This window comes from Nanorana parkeri, unplaced genomic scaffold (genome assembly GCF_000935625.1).
Source record: "Nanorana parkeri isolate BGI_ZX_2015 unplaced genomic scaffold, ASM93562v1 scaffold107, whole genome shotgun sequence".
In the NCBI taxonomy this organism is placed as follows: Eukaryota; Metazoa; Chordata; class Amphibia; order Anura; family Dicroglossidae; genus Nanorana; species Nanorana parkeri.
The window spans coordinates 1,655,777-1,673,763 of record NW_017306375.1 but is presented as its reverse complement, the minus strand read 5'-3'; the positions used below and the strand labels follow the sequence as shown (position 1 = coordinate 1,673,763).

General features: G+C 41.7%; 1 protein-coding gene across 1 annotated transcript in view; it reads right to left on the bottom strand.

Moving 5' to 3' along the window:
• Positions 1-331: 331 nt before the first annotated feature.
• Positions 332-17,987, bottom strand: part of SLC26A2 (solute carrier family 26 member 2) — a 45,908-nt gene continuing 28,252 nt past the window's right edge. The window contains exon 3 of the mRNA XM_018553048.1: positions 332-1,899. Within this exon, the coding sequence (XP_018408550.1) occupies positions 376-1,899 (1,524 nt within the window). The 3' untranslated portion in view covers positions 332-375. The remainder of the gene's footprint in view (positions 1,900-17,987) is intronic.

The window sequence follows — 17,987 nt, the reverse complement described above, 5'->3', positions numbered from 1 at the left end:
TTGTGATACTCCAACCAAGTTTTTTGTTTGGACAGTGTAGGTTAAGCCGTAACCTGCACTGTCCAAATAAGGCTATAACTTAACGGTTAAGGTATAGCCCCCTAATTGCTGTCCACGTTACACTTTAATTTTTCATGCTGTGGCATTTGATAAAAACTGTAGAATGCCATGTCTTGGGAATTTTTTTGTTAATCATTTTTTGTTGAGAACAGCATCGTTTGTTATCCGCAGTTAAATGGCAAATTAAATATATCTAGTTTTAGATCTGATGACTATGTTTTATCTAAGTTTGTGGGAATTTATTCACTGCCAATTTTTGTAGTGGATATTTTAACATATAGCACCACCTGCTGGAACTGTAAACTAGAAGTGCAATCAAACAGCAGACCCGTTCACACAAGCATCTTTTTGCTCCTGTGCATATAGTGCATACTGCACAGCCTGATGGATGCTATAAAATACCAAGAAACCTTCTTCCTTTTTAAAATAATCACCATTTCTAAGAGAATTCCTCATAGACATATTGCACTGGGCCAGCAAAACACGGACCCCAATTTCATTATAATCTTTTACGACCTCTTTTAAAGTGTTTAGACCTGCAGTGTCTATGAACTGAATTGCACTACAATCAATAACTACGGAATGTAGGGGCATTTGTTCCTGGTAGAGATGCAAAAAAGTTTCCACCTCAGCAAATTTGCTCTCTATAATGACATTCTTTTTGTTTAGTTTCTCTTTCTTTTTTGCTGCTTTCTTTTCTGCTGTAGCCACCAAAAGCGGATCCACTCCAATATGTTTATACAGTGCTGATTTGAAAGAATGTTTGTTCACATAATACAGTGGGGCTTCAAATCGAAACACCGGGACACCTTTTGTGGTGTTGAGATCCTTGTAGACAGTCATAGACTCATAAACTTCAGAAGCTTCCACCCTACCTAATAATGATGATGTTGGTGTTTGAGATCTTACAATGACACAAACCATAGAAAATGCGATACCAATCAAAAGTCCAAGCTCAGTGCTAATTACTGCAGATGCAAACATGGTAACCAACCAAATGACAGTGTCCACTTTGTTTACTTTCCACATCTTGGGCAAATCTAAAAACTTTCTGAGAGCACCTCTTAAATTTACTATGGTTATAACCCCCAAAACACATTTCTGAAGTGAATAGAAAAGAGGAGCTATTACCAAGAGGACAAGCAGAATGATCAGAGAGGTCATAATTCCTGAGATTTGAGTTTTGCAGCCAGTAGACTCTTTAACTAGTGTTTTGGCAAGTGCGGCACTTGTGGTAAAGCAATGAAAAAATGATGGGATGATATTGCAGAATCCAATAGCGTACATTTCCTGATTGGCCTTCACCTCATACCCATGTTTCTTAGCAAACATCTCTGAGAGGGAGACCGTGATTGCAAATCCAATTATTGCAATGGACAAAGCCCCTAAAGCAACATTGGGAATTAGGTTCCATTCTGGTGGCTTTGGCATTAGAAATCCAGTAGGGATATGCCCTGCAATACTAGAGCCATATTGTTCTTTGAGATGACCAAAGTGAGAGGCAAGAGTCGCCCCGACAACTACAAAGAGTTCAACAGGGATTGGAGCCTTAAGCTTGGACTTGAAACATTCATTAAGTTCTTTGGTTGGAATCAGAACTAAAAGGCACAAAATGCTGGTAACAAGATCACAAATGTTGGTCAGGTGAATGTTCTGGAAGATATACATCCAAGTATATATAGAAGAGCCAATTCCATTGGCACGTGGTATACTTAAGCCTAAAAGATATTTTATTTGAGATGTAAGGATTGTGAATGATGCACCTGTTGCAAATCCACTAAGCAAGGAGTCCGACAGGTATACAGAAACAAAGCCCACTTGCAGAATTCCCATTAGTACCTAAAATTTAGAAAGAGGCACAACATTAATAATATCACATTTCAAAGTATTAACAACATTTATGAAGTATTGATAGTATTTATCAGATATATAGAAAACAATGTATACCCAAAAAACTGTAACTATTGCTTTTATTATTGATTTTTGTATAATACCTATATATTTTCTATATTGAGAAACTAAGTTATACAAGAGAAGTATGGCCGCTTTGGGCTCTCAGAAAGTTAATGAGTAAGAATGATAGCGTTTGTTTGTTTGTTTTTTGATCCCAGGACATGCAGGTCCTGTTAAAAGAAAGAAAAAAGAAAAATGTGAAAGAAGGAGACAAAAATTCAGCAGCTTAAAAGGACAAGCAAAGTGTATAGTATGCGCATATTTTGAGTAATTATTGTATGCAAAAACGCAAAAGCTCCCCAAAGGGGGATCCCACCATGTCTACAAAGTGTAGAACAAAAATGATCGTAAAAAATTAATTTATTTTTAGATATATTAAAATGTATACGTATCAAAAGACCAAACAAACATCACATATATGACTGCTCTCGGCTGGTATCATAGAAAGTGCAAGTGGATATAAACATACATTTCTATTCATAAGAAAAATTATATAAATAAGGTGCGCTCTGGGATGCTTGTATACCTATTGACCGTGGTGTTAAATATCAGAAGGGTATCTGTGACGAAGCCCCGGTGGGGGGTGAAACGCGTCTTAGGCGTGGGTTTTGTATTGAATGATGTGAAACCTCGCGCCACTACTCTATATGCCGAATACCTCCCAGTGATTACCTCCTCTCAGGTACAGACTCTCTTGCAGTCTCAGGAATTGGAAACAGACAGTTCATCCGAATGGCCCATGCATCAGATAAAATAAAAAGTGGAAACTCGTAGTGCAGATGGTTTTAAAAGGATACTAGACTTTATTAAAAAAAGGGGAATACTACTCACATATCATAGATAAAATTGAGGTATTTTGTAAGCAGCCACAGACACTGTGTGCAAATCGCTCAGCTCCTCTACTCCACCCTACGTACGTTACGTCAAAGGGCGTGACTTCATCAGGGGTGTCACACACATTCACAGTTAATATTTAGTGCATTTGATTTTTCATTATGGATATTTTGTAGCAATTACATTTACACTAAGGTGCATGTTATATGCATGCGTTTCTTTTTTGTTTTGCACTTTTTACACATTGTATCACATTACCCCAAGGTCAGTATCTACTATATCTGACACTTTGCAGTCTCATTCACACAGCGCGGCTTTTACCATTAATTTCATACGTGGGTTTTGTATTGACTGCCTCGGCCTAAGGCCGCCCTGTATATTTGCTTTTTCCGTGATGAGAAACTCTCTAATACACTTTATTGGAGGACTATAATACCCAGAGCTGGCTAAAGAGAAAAGATTACTATTTGAGCTACATGCTGATGTCTGGAAGCAGAACAGTACCTAGAAACCATTGATCCAGCTAAAGAGAGTGCCCTCCGGTTTGGACACAGTTACCAAACAAGCTGGAGCATTCGTTCAGTAAAGGCGCAACATCCACAATGAATAAAACAAGCCGAGAAAGAGTTGGATCTCCTGAACCTATTGCGTCCACAGCGGATCAACGGTATGTGAATGGCGATACCTTCCCGGTCTCAAGATTCATCTATATGAACGAGACACTACACTGGATTAAGCACAAAAAAGGTACATCTTCAATCCAACCAGGAGGATTTATTTCTTTTGCTCTGGATGCAACCAACACACAATCAAAAACACACGTTCAGTAAAGGCGAATCTGAAAAGCAAAAAGCCGAGATAAGGTTAAATATCTCCTGAACCTTTCCTGCATCTACAGTTCAGTAAAGGCTAATTTCGATAGCAAAAAGCCGAGATGAGGTTAAATATCTCCTGAACCGCTCCTACATCTATAGCTGGGCTCTTACATACTCCGGTCTCCTGATCCTGACCCAAGAGTGAAGATACATTACTGTGAGTGCAACATTTATTATTCAAACAAAGCCTTTTGACTTTATTTATCCGGTCTTATTTTTTCTTCCTATTTTTCTTCATCAATATATATATTTTTTTTCATACACGTGTATGCTCATTTTTGATCTAGGAGACTGACTCTTTTCCCTTTTTCTAACTCTGAGATTTAGAGTTCACAGATACCCTTCTGATATTTAACACACGGTCAATAGGTATACAAGCATCCCAGGGCACACCTTATTTGTATAATTTTTCTTATGAATAGAAATGTATGTTTATATCCACTTGCACTTTCTATGATACCAGCCCGAGAGCAGTCATATATGTGATGTTTATATGTTTGTTTGGTCTTTTGATACGTATACATTTTAATATATCTAAAAATAAATTAATTTTTTACGATACTTTTTGTTCTACACTTTGTAACCATGGTGGGATCCCCCTTTGGGGAACTTTTGCAAGTTCCCACAGCGTGAATTGAATACGCTTTGTGTTAATAATTTTGTATCTTGAATACCTTCCCTTGCCCATTTGTATATCTTAATTATTGTATGCATTATGTTTGCACTTAAATAGTTTAACTTTTATGTTTTTAAATACTTGCTTTTCTACATTTTTGTTTTGTGTTAAAGGCACAGAGGGTTAATCACAAAGCTGCCAAAGGCAGCTGAGTAAATAACCCACCCGAAGTGAAGTGAGCCTGTTCGGCTATTCACAGCTGATTTCAGCCGTACATCGGCTGAAATCAGCAGTACATCGGCTTGCTTCGGCTGGCTTCAGTTCAGCTGAACGTGCTCAGCATGTTCGACTGAGCTGAAGTGAAGAAGGAGTTTGACTCCGCCGATCCAACATCTGGATCGGCTGAGACGAACCTCCGGCAGGCTACTCGCTGCTTTTCATAGGGGCCGAACAGCAGTGAGTGAATAGCCGAATGCCACCGAGAGGCATTCGGCTCGGCTATTCTGCTTGGTACCGAGCAAAATAGAAAAAAGTTGAAAAAAAAGTTGAAAAAAATGTTTATAAATGTAAATAAATGATATATTTTTAAAAATAAAGATTTGAAAAAAAAAAGAAAAACAATAAACATTATTGAAAAAAGAAAAAAAGAAAGATTATTGAAAAAAGAAAGAAACAATTGGGCGGAGCTAGCAGTGACAGCTAGCTCCACCCAACTGTGTCCTATTGTCCGGGACCTGCTAGAGTCTTCTAGCAGGTCTCCGCCAATTAATAACAACTGTGTGAAGCCGGCCGACGTCACAACCCGGAGCTTTTGCGAGTTGCGAAGCTTTCGGCCGCTCAATGACCGGCCGTTCGCCCCGCTTCTGGTTTCACTTCGGCTCGGCCAGCTTCGGGAACTGTACGGACTATAGTGAATAGCCTGTACAGCAGTTGTACTGTTGTACTGAACCGTAGGGCTCAGGTGGCCGAAGCTAGCCGAAGGATCAGCCAGAGCTACGGCTGATCCTTCGGCTAGCTTTGTTAATAACCCTCACAGAATGTTTTCTAGATTAATGACTAGAGGTAGCTCTATATTTTACTCATTCAAACTACCTGCAAAAGAAATGTTGATATACATTATCAACAACACAATACTGATACATTTTTATTGCGTTGACCGACAAATACACTTGCATTTTGAAAACAAGCAGTAAAGTATGATCATTGTGTAGCTCTGCAAAGTTCTATGCTGTCCCTAAACATATAGGGGATTATTCACTAAAAAGCTGAAGGATCCAGCCGTAGCTTCGGCTGATCCTTCATCTCACTTCGGCCACCTCAGCCCTTCGGATCATTTAAACTCAATTCACTATAGTCCTACAGCAGCCGATGGCAGCAGAGTGGCTCAGCCGAGCCAGAAGCATATGCTTCGGCTCGACTAACCCGAAGTGACAACCGCAGCGGGGAGAGCGGCCTGCCGAAGGTTGAAGCTGGTTGACAGCTGTTTGGAGCCAGCTGTGATCTCACGGCTTGCTCCGCCCAGTTGAGATGACAGCGTTCCCAAATGACCTGGGGACGCTGATCTGTCAGTAACCAATAACAACTGTAACGTCATGGCCGGCTCCACCCAGTTGTTATTCAGTGGCCGGGACCTGCTAGAAGACTCTGGCAGGTGCCGCTCAATAGGAAACAGTTCGGCGGAGCTAGATGTGCCCACTGGCTCCGCCAAATTGTTTTTTTAATTATGGTTTTTAATTACTTTCCTATTTATTTCCATTTTAAAAAAAAATTTCAACTCTTTTTTTGCTAGGCGGCATTCGGATCCAGATGTTGGATCGGCTAAGTCGAACTCCCTCTGCCCTTGACTCAGCCGAACATGCACAGCATGTTCGGCTGACCGAAGGCAGCCAATGTAAATCAGCTGTACTGAAACGGAGTGAATACCTGAACGTCGTTCTGCTCACTTCACTACGGCTGGGTTATTCACTCAGCTGCCTTTGGGCAGCTTTGTGAATAGCCCCTATAATCTGAGCATATATGGCTGCCCCAATGTATTAGGAGTGATTATGTAGATCTGGGTGTCACCTGCATACTGGTGGGATAGGAGACCACGGTACGGTAAAAAAATCTTGTAAGCAAGAGGAATACCGTAAGAAGGCATTTTCTCAACAGCCAAAAAAATGCAGTGTGTGTGTAATAAAGGGTGGTCTGGTTAGCAGTGTTAAATGCAGAGGACAGTCCAAAGAGAGAAAACACTAGAACGTTGTTTTCCAGCTCTAAGGCTCTGAACTGGCATACCAAATGACAGAGAGTCACCAGTTAGAAATAATTGACAGTGGCTACCATTAAAGTGACACTAAACTCAGGAGTTACATCTTAAAAATGCATTCAAGTACCTTAACTATTAACAAAAATTTAACTTATTTGTGTATCACTAAACTATAGATCTTTAAATCTTCACTGAATTGGTGCTGACATTGTCCTTCCTTCTGGAGGGTGGCTACTTTTGTTCCCCATGGTCCCTATGTGGGTTGTAAAGTAGCCACCACTATACAAAGTATGGACAAATATTCCAAATGTGTGTGGGTTATTATGTTCAGGAAATGCAAATATTTGCTAAGTGCATATTTCTTATATCCTCCAATCCATTAAGTGAACTTTATTTGTTTCCTTTTATGTTATGTTATGCCCCTTTTGTGGATACTACAGTCTTTGTAACTATTCAAACTGTGGGTTGTCTAATATTTATTACTACATTAAATGTAGTAATTCTACTGGAATTCTGAATAATGGTGTAGGTGGATTGTTTGGTTGTTTTTACTAAAGTGGTCTAATTAGGAAGTTATTAACACTAAATATGTTTCCTGGTATGCAGGGCAGAGATAAGAGTTGATGAATATTCTCACAAAAACTAATTATCCGTAAATACAAAATGCATTGTTAAATTAATTATAAATGGGTCCTAACTCACTAGCCAATCATTTGTTTATTAATTCAGTGTAATCTCCTTGCTGGGGTGGCCTTCTACAGTGCCCTGCGTATAAAAGAAGCTGCTTTAGAATTCCCAATATTATCAGTGCATTCATAAGCCTTAAATTACTGTTTCAGTATGAAAGCTGTAGGCCCTATCAGATTAAACTAAAAGTGCAATATATAGTACGTGCAAAAAATAAAGAAGTGTTTTGTATTTATTGGGGGTTTAAATGCACTACTCCAGACACATGCTAACTATTATGTGGCTAAGGCCAAAAGCTGCAGCGTTGATTAAATGATTTGTCGGCTATATTTAGAATAACAAAGTAATTTAGCCAGATTACAGTATTAGCAATGCAAAACTGTCTTGTTCTTTACTTTATCCCATATGAAATAAGAATGCCTTGTCCAAAAGTGATCTTTATAAAGCAGATCAATCCTAAAATAAACGGGGGAAAAAAACTAGTTTAAAAGCTAAACAAAATCTAGTGCGTAACTTGTATATTTGCCCTGGAAATTAAAAATAACAATATCCTGATTGACACAACACCTACTTTTTTAATTGTTACATGTTCCCATTCACACAGCATACCTTGTATAGCATAATAGTTAAAAAAAAATACTGCTTCCATTTCTAAGTGCATTTTACTTGCTAAAAATCCTGCTTGGCATCCACCCTATGTAATGTTAAGGAGGAAGTGTGTGGAGTTAATCTTTACCTGTCTGTACTGTGCTGGCAGATCTTATTATCACACTGTCTCTCCTAACAAGAGGTTAAAGATTTAGAGGGTTATTCACTAAGGAGCTGAAGGATTTAGCCGTAGCTTCGGTTGATCCTTTGGCTCACTGCAGCCGCCGGAGCCCTTTGGTTCGACTGTACGGGCTATTCACAAGCCGAGTGCATGTGCTTCAGCTCGGCTGAGCCGTGGTCACAGCCGAAGCGGGGAGCACAGTCTGCTGAAGCAGACCCTTTTCCCACAAATGACGACTAGACGGAGCCAGCAGTGATGTCACGGCTGGCTCCGCCCAGTTGTTGTCATTCAATGACAGACCGGCATCCTCAGGTCATTTGAGGACACTGGGCTGTCATTAAATGACAATTGGTGCAAGTTGTAGCGAGCAGAATAGCCGAGCCGAATGCCGCTGCACTGTAGCCTATTTATGTCATCCCTGCCAGGGAGTAAGTTAAATCATCAGTGGCCAACCAATGGCCAAAGAGGACTTTGGCAACTAGGTGGCCACTGAGCCCAAATGAGAAGAGGCTACAGGGACTGGTCTGGAAGCTTGGCTGAATCAATGATCAGGTGGGTATATCTGCTTTATTCCATCCCTTAGAGCACTTAACTCTTGGAGTGCGGGGGGTAGGCCCACTGCAAGGGAAAGTTTTTAAAATTCCTGGATTTCTTCTTTAGGAAGGAGAGATTAAGAGAGGAAATTAGCTGAGAAAGCAAAATGAATTAAAAGTCAAGAAGTTTACTGTCTCCTCAACTATTTCTGTACATAAACTTTACACACATTTTTTGCATCAAGTTAAAATGTATCAGGTCCACTGTGCATGAAGTCTCTTCGCTGAGGCCCCTTTCACATGGCCTGATCAGAGTAGTACTAAGGGGATGTCACCGCTGTGACATCCGTGTCTGTATTGTTTATTCCTCCACCTTGCGATTAAGAAAAATACAGAAACTGCCGGACTCAATGTTGGTCAATAGGGAATCTGATGTAAACAGACATGTGTCCATTTACATCAGATTACCCCTGATCTGCCACAATCCGGTCCAATGAAATGGATCTCTAATCTGTCTGTTTTCCCGGACTCGGCCGGAGCCAGAGGGTAACCGGCTGTAAACGGATGGTCGTCCGTTTACATACGGCTGCCCATAGACTTGCATACGATTGGGTCCGCCTGAAAAACTGACAAGCGGACCCGATCAAACCGGCAGTGTGAAAGGGGCCTAAATCTTGTGCACAGTCTACTGAAAGTCACCAAAGCTTCACCTCATCCACTAAACGAAGGGGGATTCCCTTCCAAAGTGAAAATTACCTTGCAAAGTGAACAGCAAAATAACCTTTAGTAAATAAATACCTACAAGTCAACATTTTTAAACATTGATTTGTAGGGTTGCACAGATACCAAGTACAGTACTCGGTACAAGTACGAGTACATGTACCGATACTTTTGAGCTCCAAGACTAGACTAGAGAAAAATTCAAAAATTAGGAGGCAGCTGTCATTTGTAAGGAGCATACGGAGCTCCCGGGATTTGTACATCTTTGTTTTAATGTATGATTTTGTTTTTATAAATATAAATAAAGGGATGCACAGATACCAGTTTTGCGAGTACGAGTACTGGTTCTTGCCGAGTACTTACAAGTACGAGTACTGATACATTTTTGTTTAGTGTCATGTGACCGTTTTTCTAAAACAATACAGACTAATGATTTCAGGACAGTGGTGGAGCGCCAGAGCCAGGTCCCAGCTGCAACCGCTGCAACCCTGGTAGTTCTCATGAAAATGCCAAGTATCTGCACTGGTACTCGAAAAGTATCTGTGCATCCCTATTGATTTGTAAGAAATCCTGCTTAGAGATAATCTCACTTGAGTAGAGCTGTAATAATCCTTAATGTGGGTCTAAATTATTAATTTAATTTTCCAAACATGCTTGTTGCATAGCTACATTTGTAAAATGATGCTTTTGGCATGAACGGAGATCCATTCATATACCTCAGCTTGATATTTCCCAAGCTCCACAAACACACAGGCACAGCAAGGTGAGCCACTGCCCTCCCCCGCCTCCCCTCTCCTCCATCTTCCATTCTCTAAGCTAGTAGATGGACAGCTGCTATAGTCTGCTCTGTCTCTTGTGATTCTGTACTGGACAGGAAGTTTAGAGAAGCTGAGCTGAAAGTGGAAAGCCAACTGTTCGGAAACATGATGACTGTAAGTGTTCGAACAAAAATGTAACCTACCAGCCAGCACTGAAGGTAGCAAAAGTAATGTAAGATACAGATGCATTCTTTTTGACTGTGTTTTTGTTGCATACAACTAGTGTTGCCCAATGCAATTTCATTTTTAGCAGTAGGTCCACATAATGGCAGCAAAGCAAATTAGTAATGGGATGCTTTGGTGTGTGGATGTAGGCTGTCCCATTGGAAATGTAAACAATTTAACATCTCTCCAATGGAGCACAGACAGCAATAGAGTCCTGACAAAGGCTTTAACCCTTCCCTCCCACTATAAAAAACAATATAAAAAGTTGTAGCTGGAGTTGAGGTTTAAGGATTTTTTCATTACATTAAAAATCAATCTAAGTTTTTCCACTTCTTACTTTTCCTTTGTTCACCTGCCATCTGTCAAGCCTGTGATATGTTTACTTTAATGATAACAGAAGCATACTCAGTAAAGGACCTCAAGACTGGTACAGATACATTGGGCCTCTTAAGAGATGCAATATGGATATAATACTTGCCAGGCTCTCAGCTAAAGATAAACTTACCCAGTGTAAAAGGTTCATAATGCCTTAATGTCATAATGCCATAATGTATATAACATTATGTTGACTGAACTTCATGCAACCAGCTTTGATATTCTCCCCTATCAATCATATTTTTACTTAAAAAGCAATTTTCTTCTGATGGAAAAATCCTCTATCACCAACCTTTGATGTATGGAATAATTTAGTTAATTCAGGGCTAAAGCAAAACAGGCCATTTTCATCTCATTAATAAGAGATTTATAGCATAAGTTTACCCTTGGCAGAACTTTTTTATAAAAGTGACCATACAGACAATGGAGTCTTAAGGACAGGTTTACACCATTTTCCGGACCAGATCTGGAACGCAGTGCATTGCGTTTTTGCTGCATTTTTACAGCGTATTTGCCACGTTCTAGAGCTGGGGGTTTTTTTGTGCTTTTTTTTAGCTGAAAATGGGCTTTCAGGTGCGCTCCAGTGCGTTTTCATGCGTTCCAGTGTATTCCAGACCAGACAAAATGAGACATGGAGTATTTTTCTGGTCTGGAACAGAGGCCATAAATAGCATAGGGATACATTAGGATGCATTTTGGGTCCGGAAACAATCTAATCTGAAGATGATCTGGATGTGGTGTGAATAGACCCTAAAGGTAAAAAGATACAGAAAAAGAGTGTACAGCGCTACCTGTTAAAAAAAAGTTAACAGTAAACAATAACCTATCCTATGTTTAAACCATCATCTCATGATTAATTAGTTCACTTTATCACATATTTTACTATGATCTGGAAGCACTTTATTAGGAATTCATTATGCATTTTTAGGAGGATTGTTATTTATTCATGTTCAGCTGTATTTTGATTGGTCGATTAGCACTTTTTACACAGTTATAAGTCGCACTCATTTAATATATTTATAGCTTTATGATGCACCAGTTATTAAAGGAGAACTATGAGGTGAGTGGTTTCCACTCACCTCATAGTTCTAGCAAACCTGTGACAATGAGACTGTCACTGGTCGGCTCAGTAGATCCGCCAGTGCTGACTGACGGAACGGACGGGGGAGGGTACAGCTGGCTCTGCCTTTAGATAGGCAGAGCCAGCTGTCAGTCACGCAGCTGGGCGGATCCGGGCACAATTGTTGGGATCCGCTTCAGCTGCGGCGTCTCAGTATACCGCGAGCAGCAGCTTGCTGTATACTGCGCGTCTCAGTATACCGCTATACTGAGCCTAGGGTGACGCGAGGACGCTAGTTTGTGTCCTCCCGTTACCCTAAGGAGAACTATGGGGAAAAGCCTTAACCCCATAGTTCTCCTTTAATGAATTTTATGCACTGTTAAAAGGAATGACTATGCACTTTTATTAGGATAGGTTATTGTTTACTTCTAACTTTTTTGAACAGGTAGCGATGTGCACTCTTTTTCTACATCTTTTAAGTGATTGCACTTTTAGTATAGCAGCTTCCTTTATTTATTTTTAGATGTATCTACCGTAGCACGGAAACCTTATTATTGACATTTTAAAGATAAAAAGGACTGTCCAGCGCTGAAGCTCAGCCACTGATTTAATGGGGGAAGAGAGATCCAGATAGCTTACTCATCTCATAGTTCTCCTTTAACAAAAATTAAAATTTCACCCTGCCACAAGTTTGTAGCAAGTTATCCTTGCTATCTGGGGAGTGCACTGTAAATGCGCAGTTTAAAAACAGAGAGTTGCTCACTCCAGTAATGCTGGGGTTGGGGGGCGAGCATCAATGGCTGGAGCCTCCCTGAAATTAAACAGGACAGGAATGTAAAGAAATATTATAGTAATTTAGAAAAAATAGCCTGAAGGGAAAGCACTTGCAGTATTCAATATTTGTTTACTGAACTGGTGTTTTTTTACCTACTGGGGCACCTTGTCTGAATGGCCACTATTATTAAAAAGGTCTGCCAAAGGTAAACCTATCCGTTAACCACTTGCTGGCAGTCACCTGATGAGGCTAGAGCTACACCGAAGATTTTTAATAACTTAATCCTGCTACTAAAAATAACAGAGATTAAACGCTAGCAGTAACAAATGATCACTAAACAAGTGTTTCTCTATAGAGTAAACTACCTTAGTAAAATGTAGCAGCCTCTTGTATTGATCAATCGCACCCGAATGGAGCTTTGTGATAGCAAATCAAATTGATTGGTATGTTTTTGTGTAGTTCTTCATGTTGTTTTGTATATGTTTTCTTTTAATGCTTAACAGAGGCATCTCTAGGCCCAGACTTCAGATTTAGTGCATAGTGACCACTAGGCAGAGTCCCTACAAAATCACAGGTCTTGTTGCCTGCAGCTCTACAGAAGCTCACCTGCAGTAATGTCACTGTAATGCAGAAATACACAGTTAAAGGAGAACTATGAGGTGAGTGAAAACCACTCAGCCTCATAGTTCTAGCCGACCTGTGACAATGAAACTGTCTCAGGTCGGCTCAATAGATCGGGAAGTGAGCGAACACATACCATCGCTCGCTCACTTCTCGATCCTGTCCCTGCAGAGAGCTGTGACTGTCACTCACGGCTCTCTGCAGGGATTCCTCCCCTCCCCGCTCCGATCCTCCAGCGCTGTCTGGCGGAACGGACGGGGGAGGGGGCAGGTACAGCCGACTCTGCCTCTAGATAGTCAGAGCCAGCTGTCAATCACACAGCTGGATGGATCTCGACAGTAATGTCGGGATCCGTCACGGCTGCAGCGTCTCGGTATACCGCGAGCTGTAGATCGCTGTACATTGAGCTTTGGGTCACGGGGGACGCTAGTTTGTATCCTCCCGTGACCCTTAGGAGAACTATGGGGAAAAGCACTGACCCCATAGTTCTCCTTTAAGGAAAGCTCTCCCAGGTTTTTCCTTGGCTGTGATATGTCAAATGGCATATAGCTAGAGGGGAAGCCTGGAAGAACTTTTTCGTACTCGTTGCTAGGTGCCGCTCTGCTTGTGAGGCCTGGTAGGAGTTGAAAAATAAACCCTACCAGACTTCACACGCAGACCGGCACCTGGTGGTCCAGGCAAGGAGACAGGTAAGTCACAGGTGTGTTGCAAATGGCCCCTTGACTGCCTCCTTGCCTAGCCACTGCAGAGAGGCAAGTAAGCAGGATGGGGTGATATGACTGGATGGGGAAGGACAATAAGAGAAGAACAGTGGCCCAGAGTGGTTGCTAGGCCAGTACAATGAGCTGTACATTACATACTCCTGATCACTGCACTCTATACATTGGACTGTGCATTACACACTATTGAACTTTGCACTCCGTAAACTGGGATGCACAATACATACTGCTGACCCCTGAACTGTGTACAAGTTGCAAGTTGCACATTACACACCGCTGGCTAATGTATATTACCTACTTTAACAGATATACTTTTAAACACTGCACTCTGTAGGTTGTGCTGTTTATACACCTGACCTCTGCACTTCCAGCGTGCACAGCACACACAAAGTGAGAAAAAATCTCCCTAATAAGGCCTCAACAGCAATAGATAACTAAAAATAGGTTTTGGCTGGAATTCAACTCTAAATATAAAAGATAAAGCCGTGTCAAGTTAATAAATGTACCTGTAGGTTTAAAGAAGATCTCCAGGAAAACTTTTTCTTAACTCTTGTAGTGGGGCTACTCCCGCACTGCAAGGGTTAATTGCTCATTTTTGTCTAGATGCTAAAATAACAAAGGTATATTCATCTGAGCCTCCGAGCTTGCCAGCTGTCACAGCGCTTCCTCCAGCCTCTCTCCTCCTACACTGCAGCATTTAAATCTTCCTCAGCATCCTCATGTCTTTGCACTGTGTAAAGAACCTTGGTCCGCTGCAGAGGTGGGGGAGAGAGGTTGGAAAGACCAGTCTAAGAGCAAGCCAGTTCAGAGCATTGGGTAAGTTTAACTTTTTTTTTTTTTTACCTGGACAAAAATGAGCAGTTAACCCTAACAGTGTGGGGGTAGCGCCACTGGAAGTGTTAATACGTTTTTTCCTGGAGTTCTTCTGTAAAATCATGAGCACTTGCTAAAAAACTGCAAAAGGACAATGCATTTAAAACTTTTTCTACCTCTTTATTAACCCTTGCAGCAGGGGCTGACTGGCAACTTTAAGCCCAGGGGGCAAGTACAACCCAGAGGCCCATGGTGCAGTGATTCGGCCCACCTCCCCCTTTCATCTTCTCCCCAGCCCCCACCTGCCACTTTTGCAACGGTAGTGTGAATGGTCAGGTGATGTGGGGACTCACTAGTAAGTCCATGAAAGGGGTGACTGGCTGGGGGATGGCACTCTCCTCCTGCTGGGCTCCCTGCATGGTTCTGGCCTTACTCCGCTCCATGTCCGGTACTTAGGCACTCTCACCCGCAGACTTCTAGGGTATGGGCTGTTGGGAGGGGGTGGACAATGTCAAAGTCAGTGTTCTATAATTTTTCTCGACCCCATAAATTTTCTCGACCATGTCTATTACACTGGGGCGGTGTCATCCGAATCAGATGTTTTCATGACCCCCTTTCTTTATGCACATGCGCACCTGGAAGTGACGTGGTAGGAACATTTCTGGGTTGAGGAAAATTATAGCACACCAGTAGTGGAGGGATGCCTCCTCAGTGCCTTGCGCGCACACGACCACTGCGCCCCTTTTAGTTCTGCCACTGACTTCAAGCTGTAGAGGGACTACAAATCTCAGCACATTATACAGCAATGCAGAATAATACCATCAGCTATAGAGGACTATAAATCTCAGAAATACATTGTACAGCAATGCAGAATAATACCAACAGCTACAGATAAGTACACATTCCAGCAATACATTATACAGCAATGCAGAATGGCACCTGCTATAGAGAACTACAAATCCCAGCAATACATTATACAGCAATGCAGAATAATACTTTCAGGTAGAGAGGAGTACAAATCCCAGCAATACATTTTAAAGCAATGCAGAATAATACTTTCAGGTAGAGAGGAGTACAAATCCCAGCAATACATTATACAGCAATGCAGAATTATAGTATATTAAATTGCTACATACTCTTTGCTGCTCTGCCCTGGGGTGTCAGCCTGAAGGTCTCAGGAGAAGTGTGGAAGGTCTCAGAAGGGGTGGGGAGGGTCTTAGCAGGGGGGGGGGTGACGGAAGAGCTTTAAGCAGGCACCATGTGGTCCCCCAGAAGGCTGCTGCGTGGTCCCCAGCAAATTTGGGATCTAACGCAGCCGAATCAATTTGAAAAATTAAAGCGCCACTATCGGTTTTTAGTATCAGGGCACGTTCACCAATACTGGTATCAGTGCATCGCTAGTTTGAAGGACTTTGTAGGTGTCAAAAATCATGTGTAATAACACTAGCTAAGACCCTGTCACCCAGCATGTGCACCCAGTCTTGCTCCGCTCCCCTTCTGCTTTTTCTGAGTTTATAACACAGAGTTTATAACACAGGGCACAAAGGTCAGTGGTGTAACAGACAGTACAGAGCTCATCAGTGTAACACACCGTGTAGAGCTCAGTGGTGTAACGCACAGTAAAGAGGTCAGCAGTGCGATGCATAGTACAGAAGTCAGCAGTCTAATGCAGGGTACAGAGGTCAGCAGTGTGACGCACAGTACAGAAGTCAGTGGTCTAACGCATAGTACAGAGGTGTAACACACAGTACAGAGCTCAGCAGTGTGACGCACAGTACAGAGGTCAGCTGTGTGACTTAGAGTACAAAGGCAAGTATAAACGCACAATGCTGAGGTGAGTGGTGTGATGCACAGTGCAGAGGTCAGTATGTAATGCAGTGAAACGGTGTAATGTAGAGGTCAGAATGTAACGCAGTGCAGAAGTCAGCAGTGTAATGTAGAGGTCAGAATGTAACGCAGTGCAGAAGTCAGCGGTGTAATGTAGAGGTCAGAATGTAATGCAGTGCAGAAGTCAGCTGTGAAATGTAGAGGTCAGAGTGTAATGCAGTGCAGAGGTCAGTGGTGTAATGTAGAGGTCAGTATGTAACGTAGTGCAGCGGTGTAATGTAGAGGTCAGAATATAACGCTGTGCAGAGGTCAGCGGTGTAATGTAGAGGTCAGAATGTAATGCAGTGCAGCGTTGTTAATGAAGAGGTCAGAATGTAACGCAGTGCAGAGGTCAGCTGTGGAATGTAGAGGTCAGCATGTAACACAGTGCAGAGGTCAGCGGTCAGTATGTAGTGAGGTAAAGAGGTCAGCGGTCAGTAACGCATTGCATCGGTCAGCATGTAACACAGTGCAGTAGTCAGTATGTAACGTAGTGCAGCATTCAGCATGTAACGCAGTGCAGCGGTCAGCATGTAATGCAGTGCAGCGGTCAGTATGCAACGCACTGCAGAGGTCAGCATGTAACGCACTGCAGAGGTCAGCATGTAACGTACTGCAGAGGTCAGCATGTAACGCACCGCAGAGGTCAGCATATTCTAAAAATAATAAACAATAGTAAAATAATACATAAAATAATATTCAACTTTTTAATTATATTTGATTTCAGTAAACATTTGTGTTATTTCTTGATCGGTCATATTAAAATGACTGATGGAAAGCTGAGTGACATGGAAGTGATTCACTTCTGTCTCCTTTGGATTAAAACTCTACTCTGCTAGTAATATGGGGACATTTATTGGTAGGTCACTCTTGGGCTAGAAGGAGATTAAAGTAAAGTATGTCTTATGTAGTATATAATAGGGAAGGATTTCCTCATGGTAGCGGAATGCTGTCATTTAATCCGCATGACACAGACACTCTCCTTCTAGCAATGTGCAGTGACCTACAGATCAACGCAGGTCACTGCAAGGGCACATAGAAAACATTTTTTGTGCCTTCTTCTCACCAACACAATAAGGAGATGTGTGATGCAATGTGTTGCATTAAAGGTAATTCTTTTGATCCTTTCAGGAAATAGGAACCTTGACAACAGATAACATTAAAGCACATGCCAGTGCGCATAAAAACTCAATGCGACACACATGGAAATGCATGGTGATGCCTGCATTTTCAATGCGTTGCACTGGGTTTTTATGTGCAGTATGGTGTGAAAGGGCCCTTGGGTTTGATTTACTTCAAAGACAAAATTTTTCAGTTACTCCAATGAAGCAATATTTACTCTATGATGTTTACAAGTCTCCTGAGCACTGGTTCAGATATCCTGTTTAATGGTGGCTCCTTTCCCTTGCAGGGTCCTATGGAGCCATCCTTGTGTGTGCTAGTTAGCTCTGCGTGTCTCCACAAAGGCAGAGCACAGAGA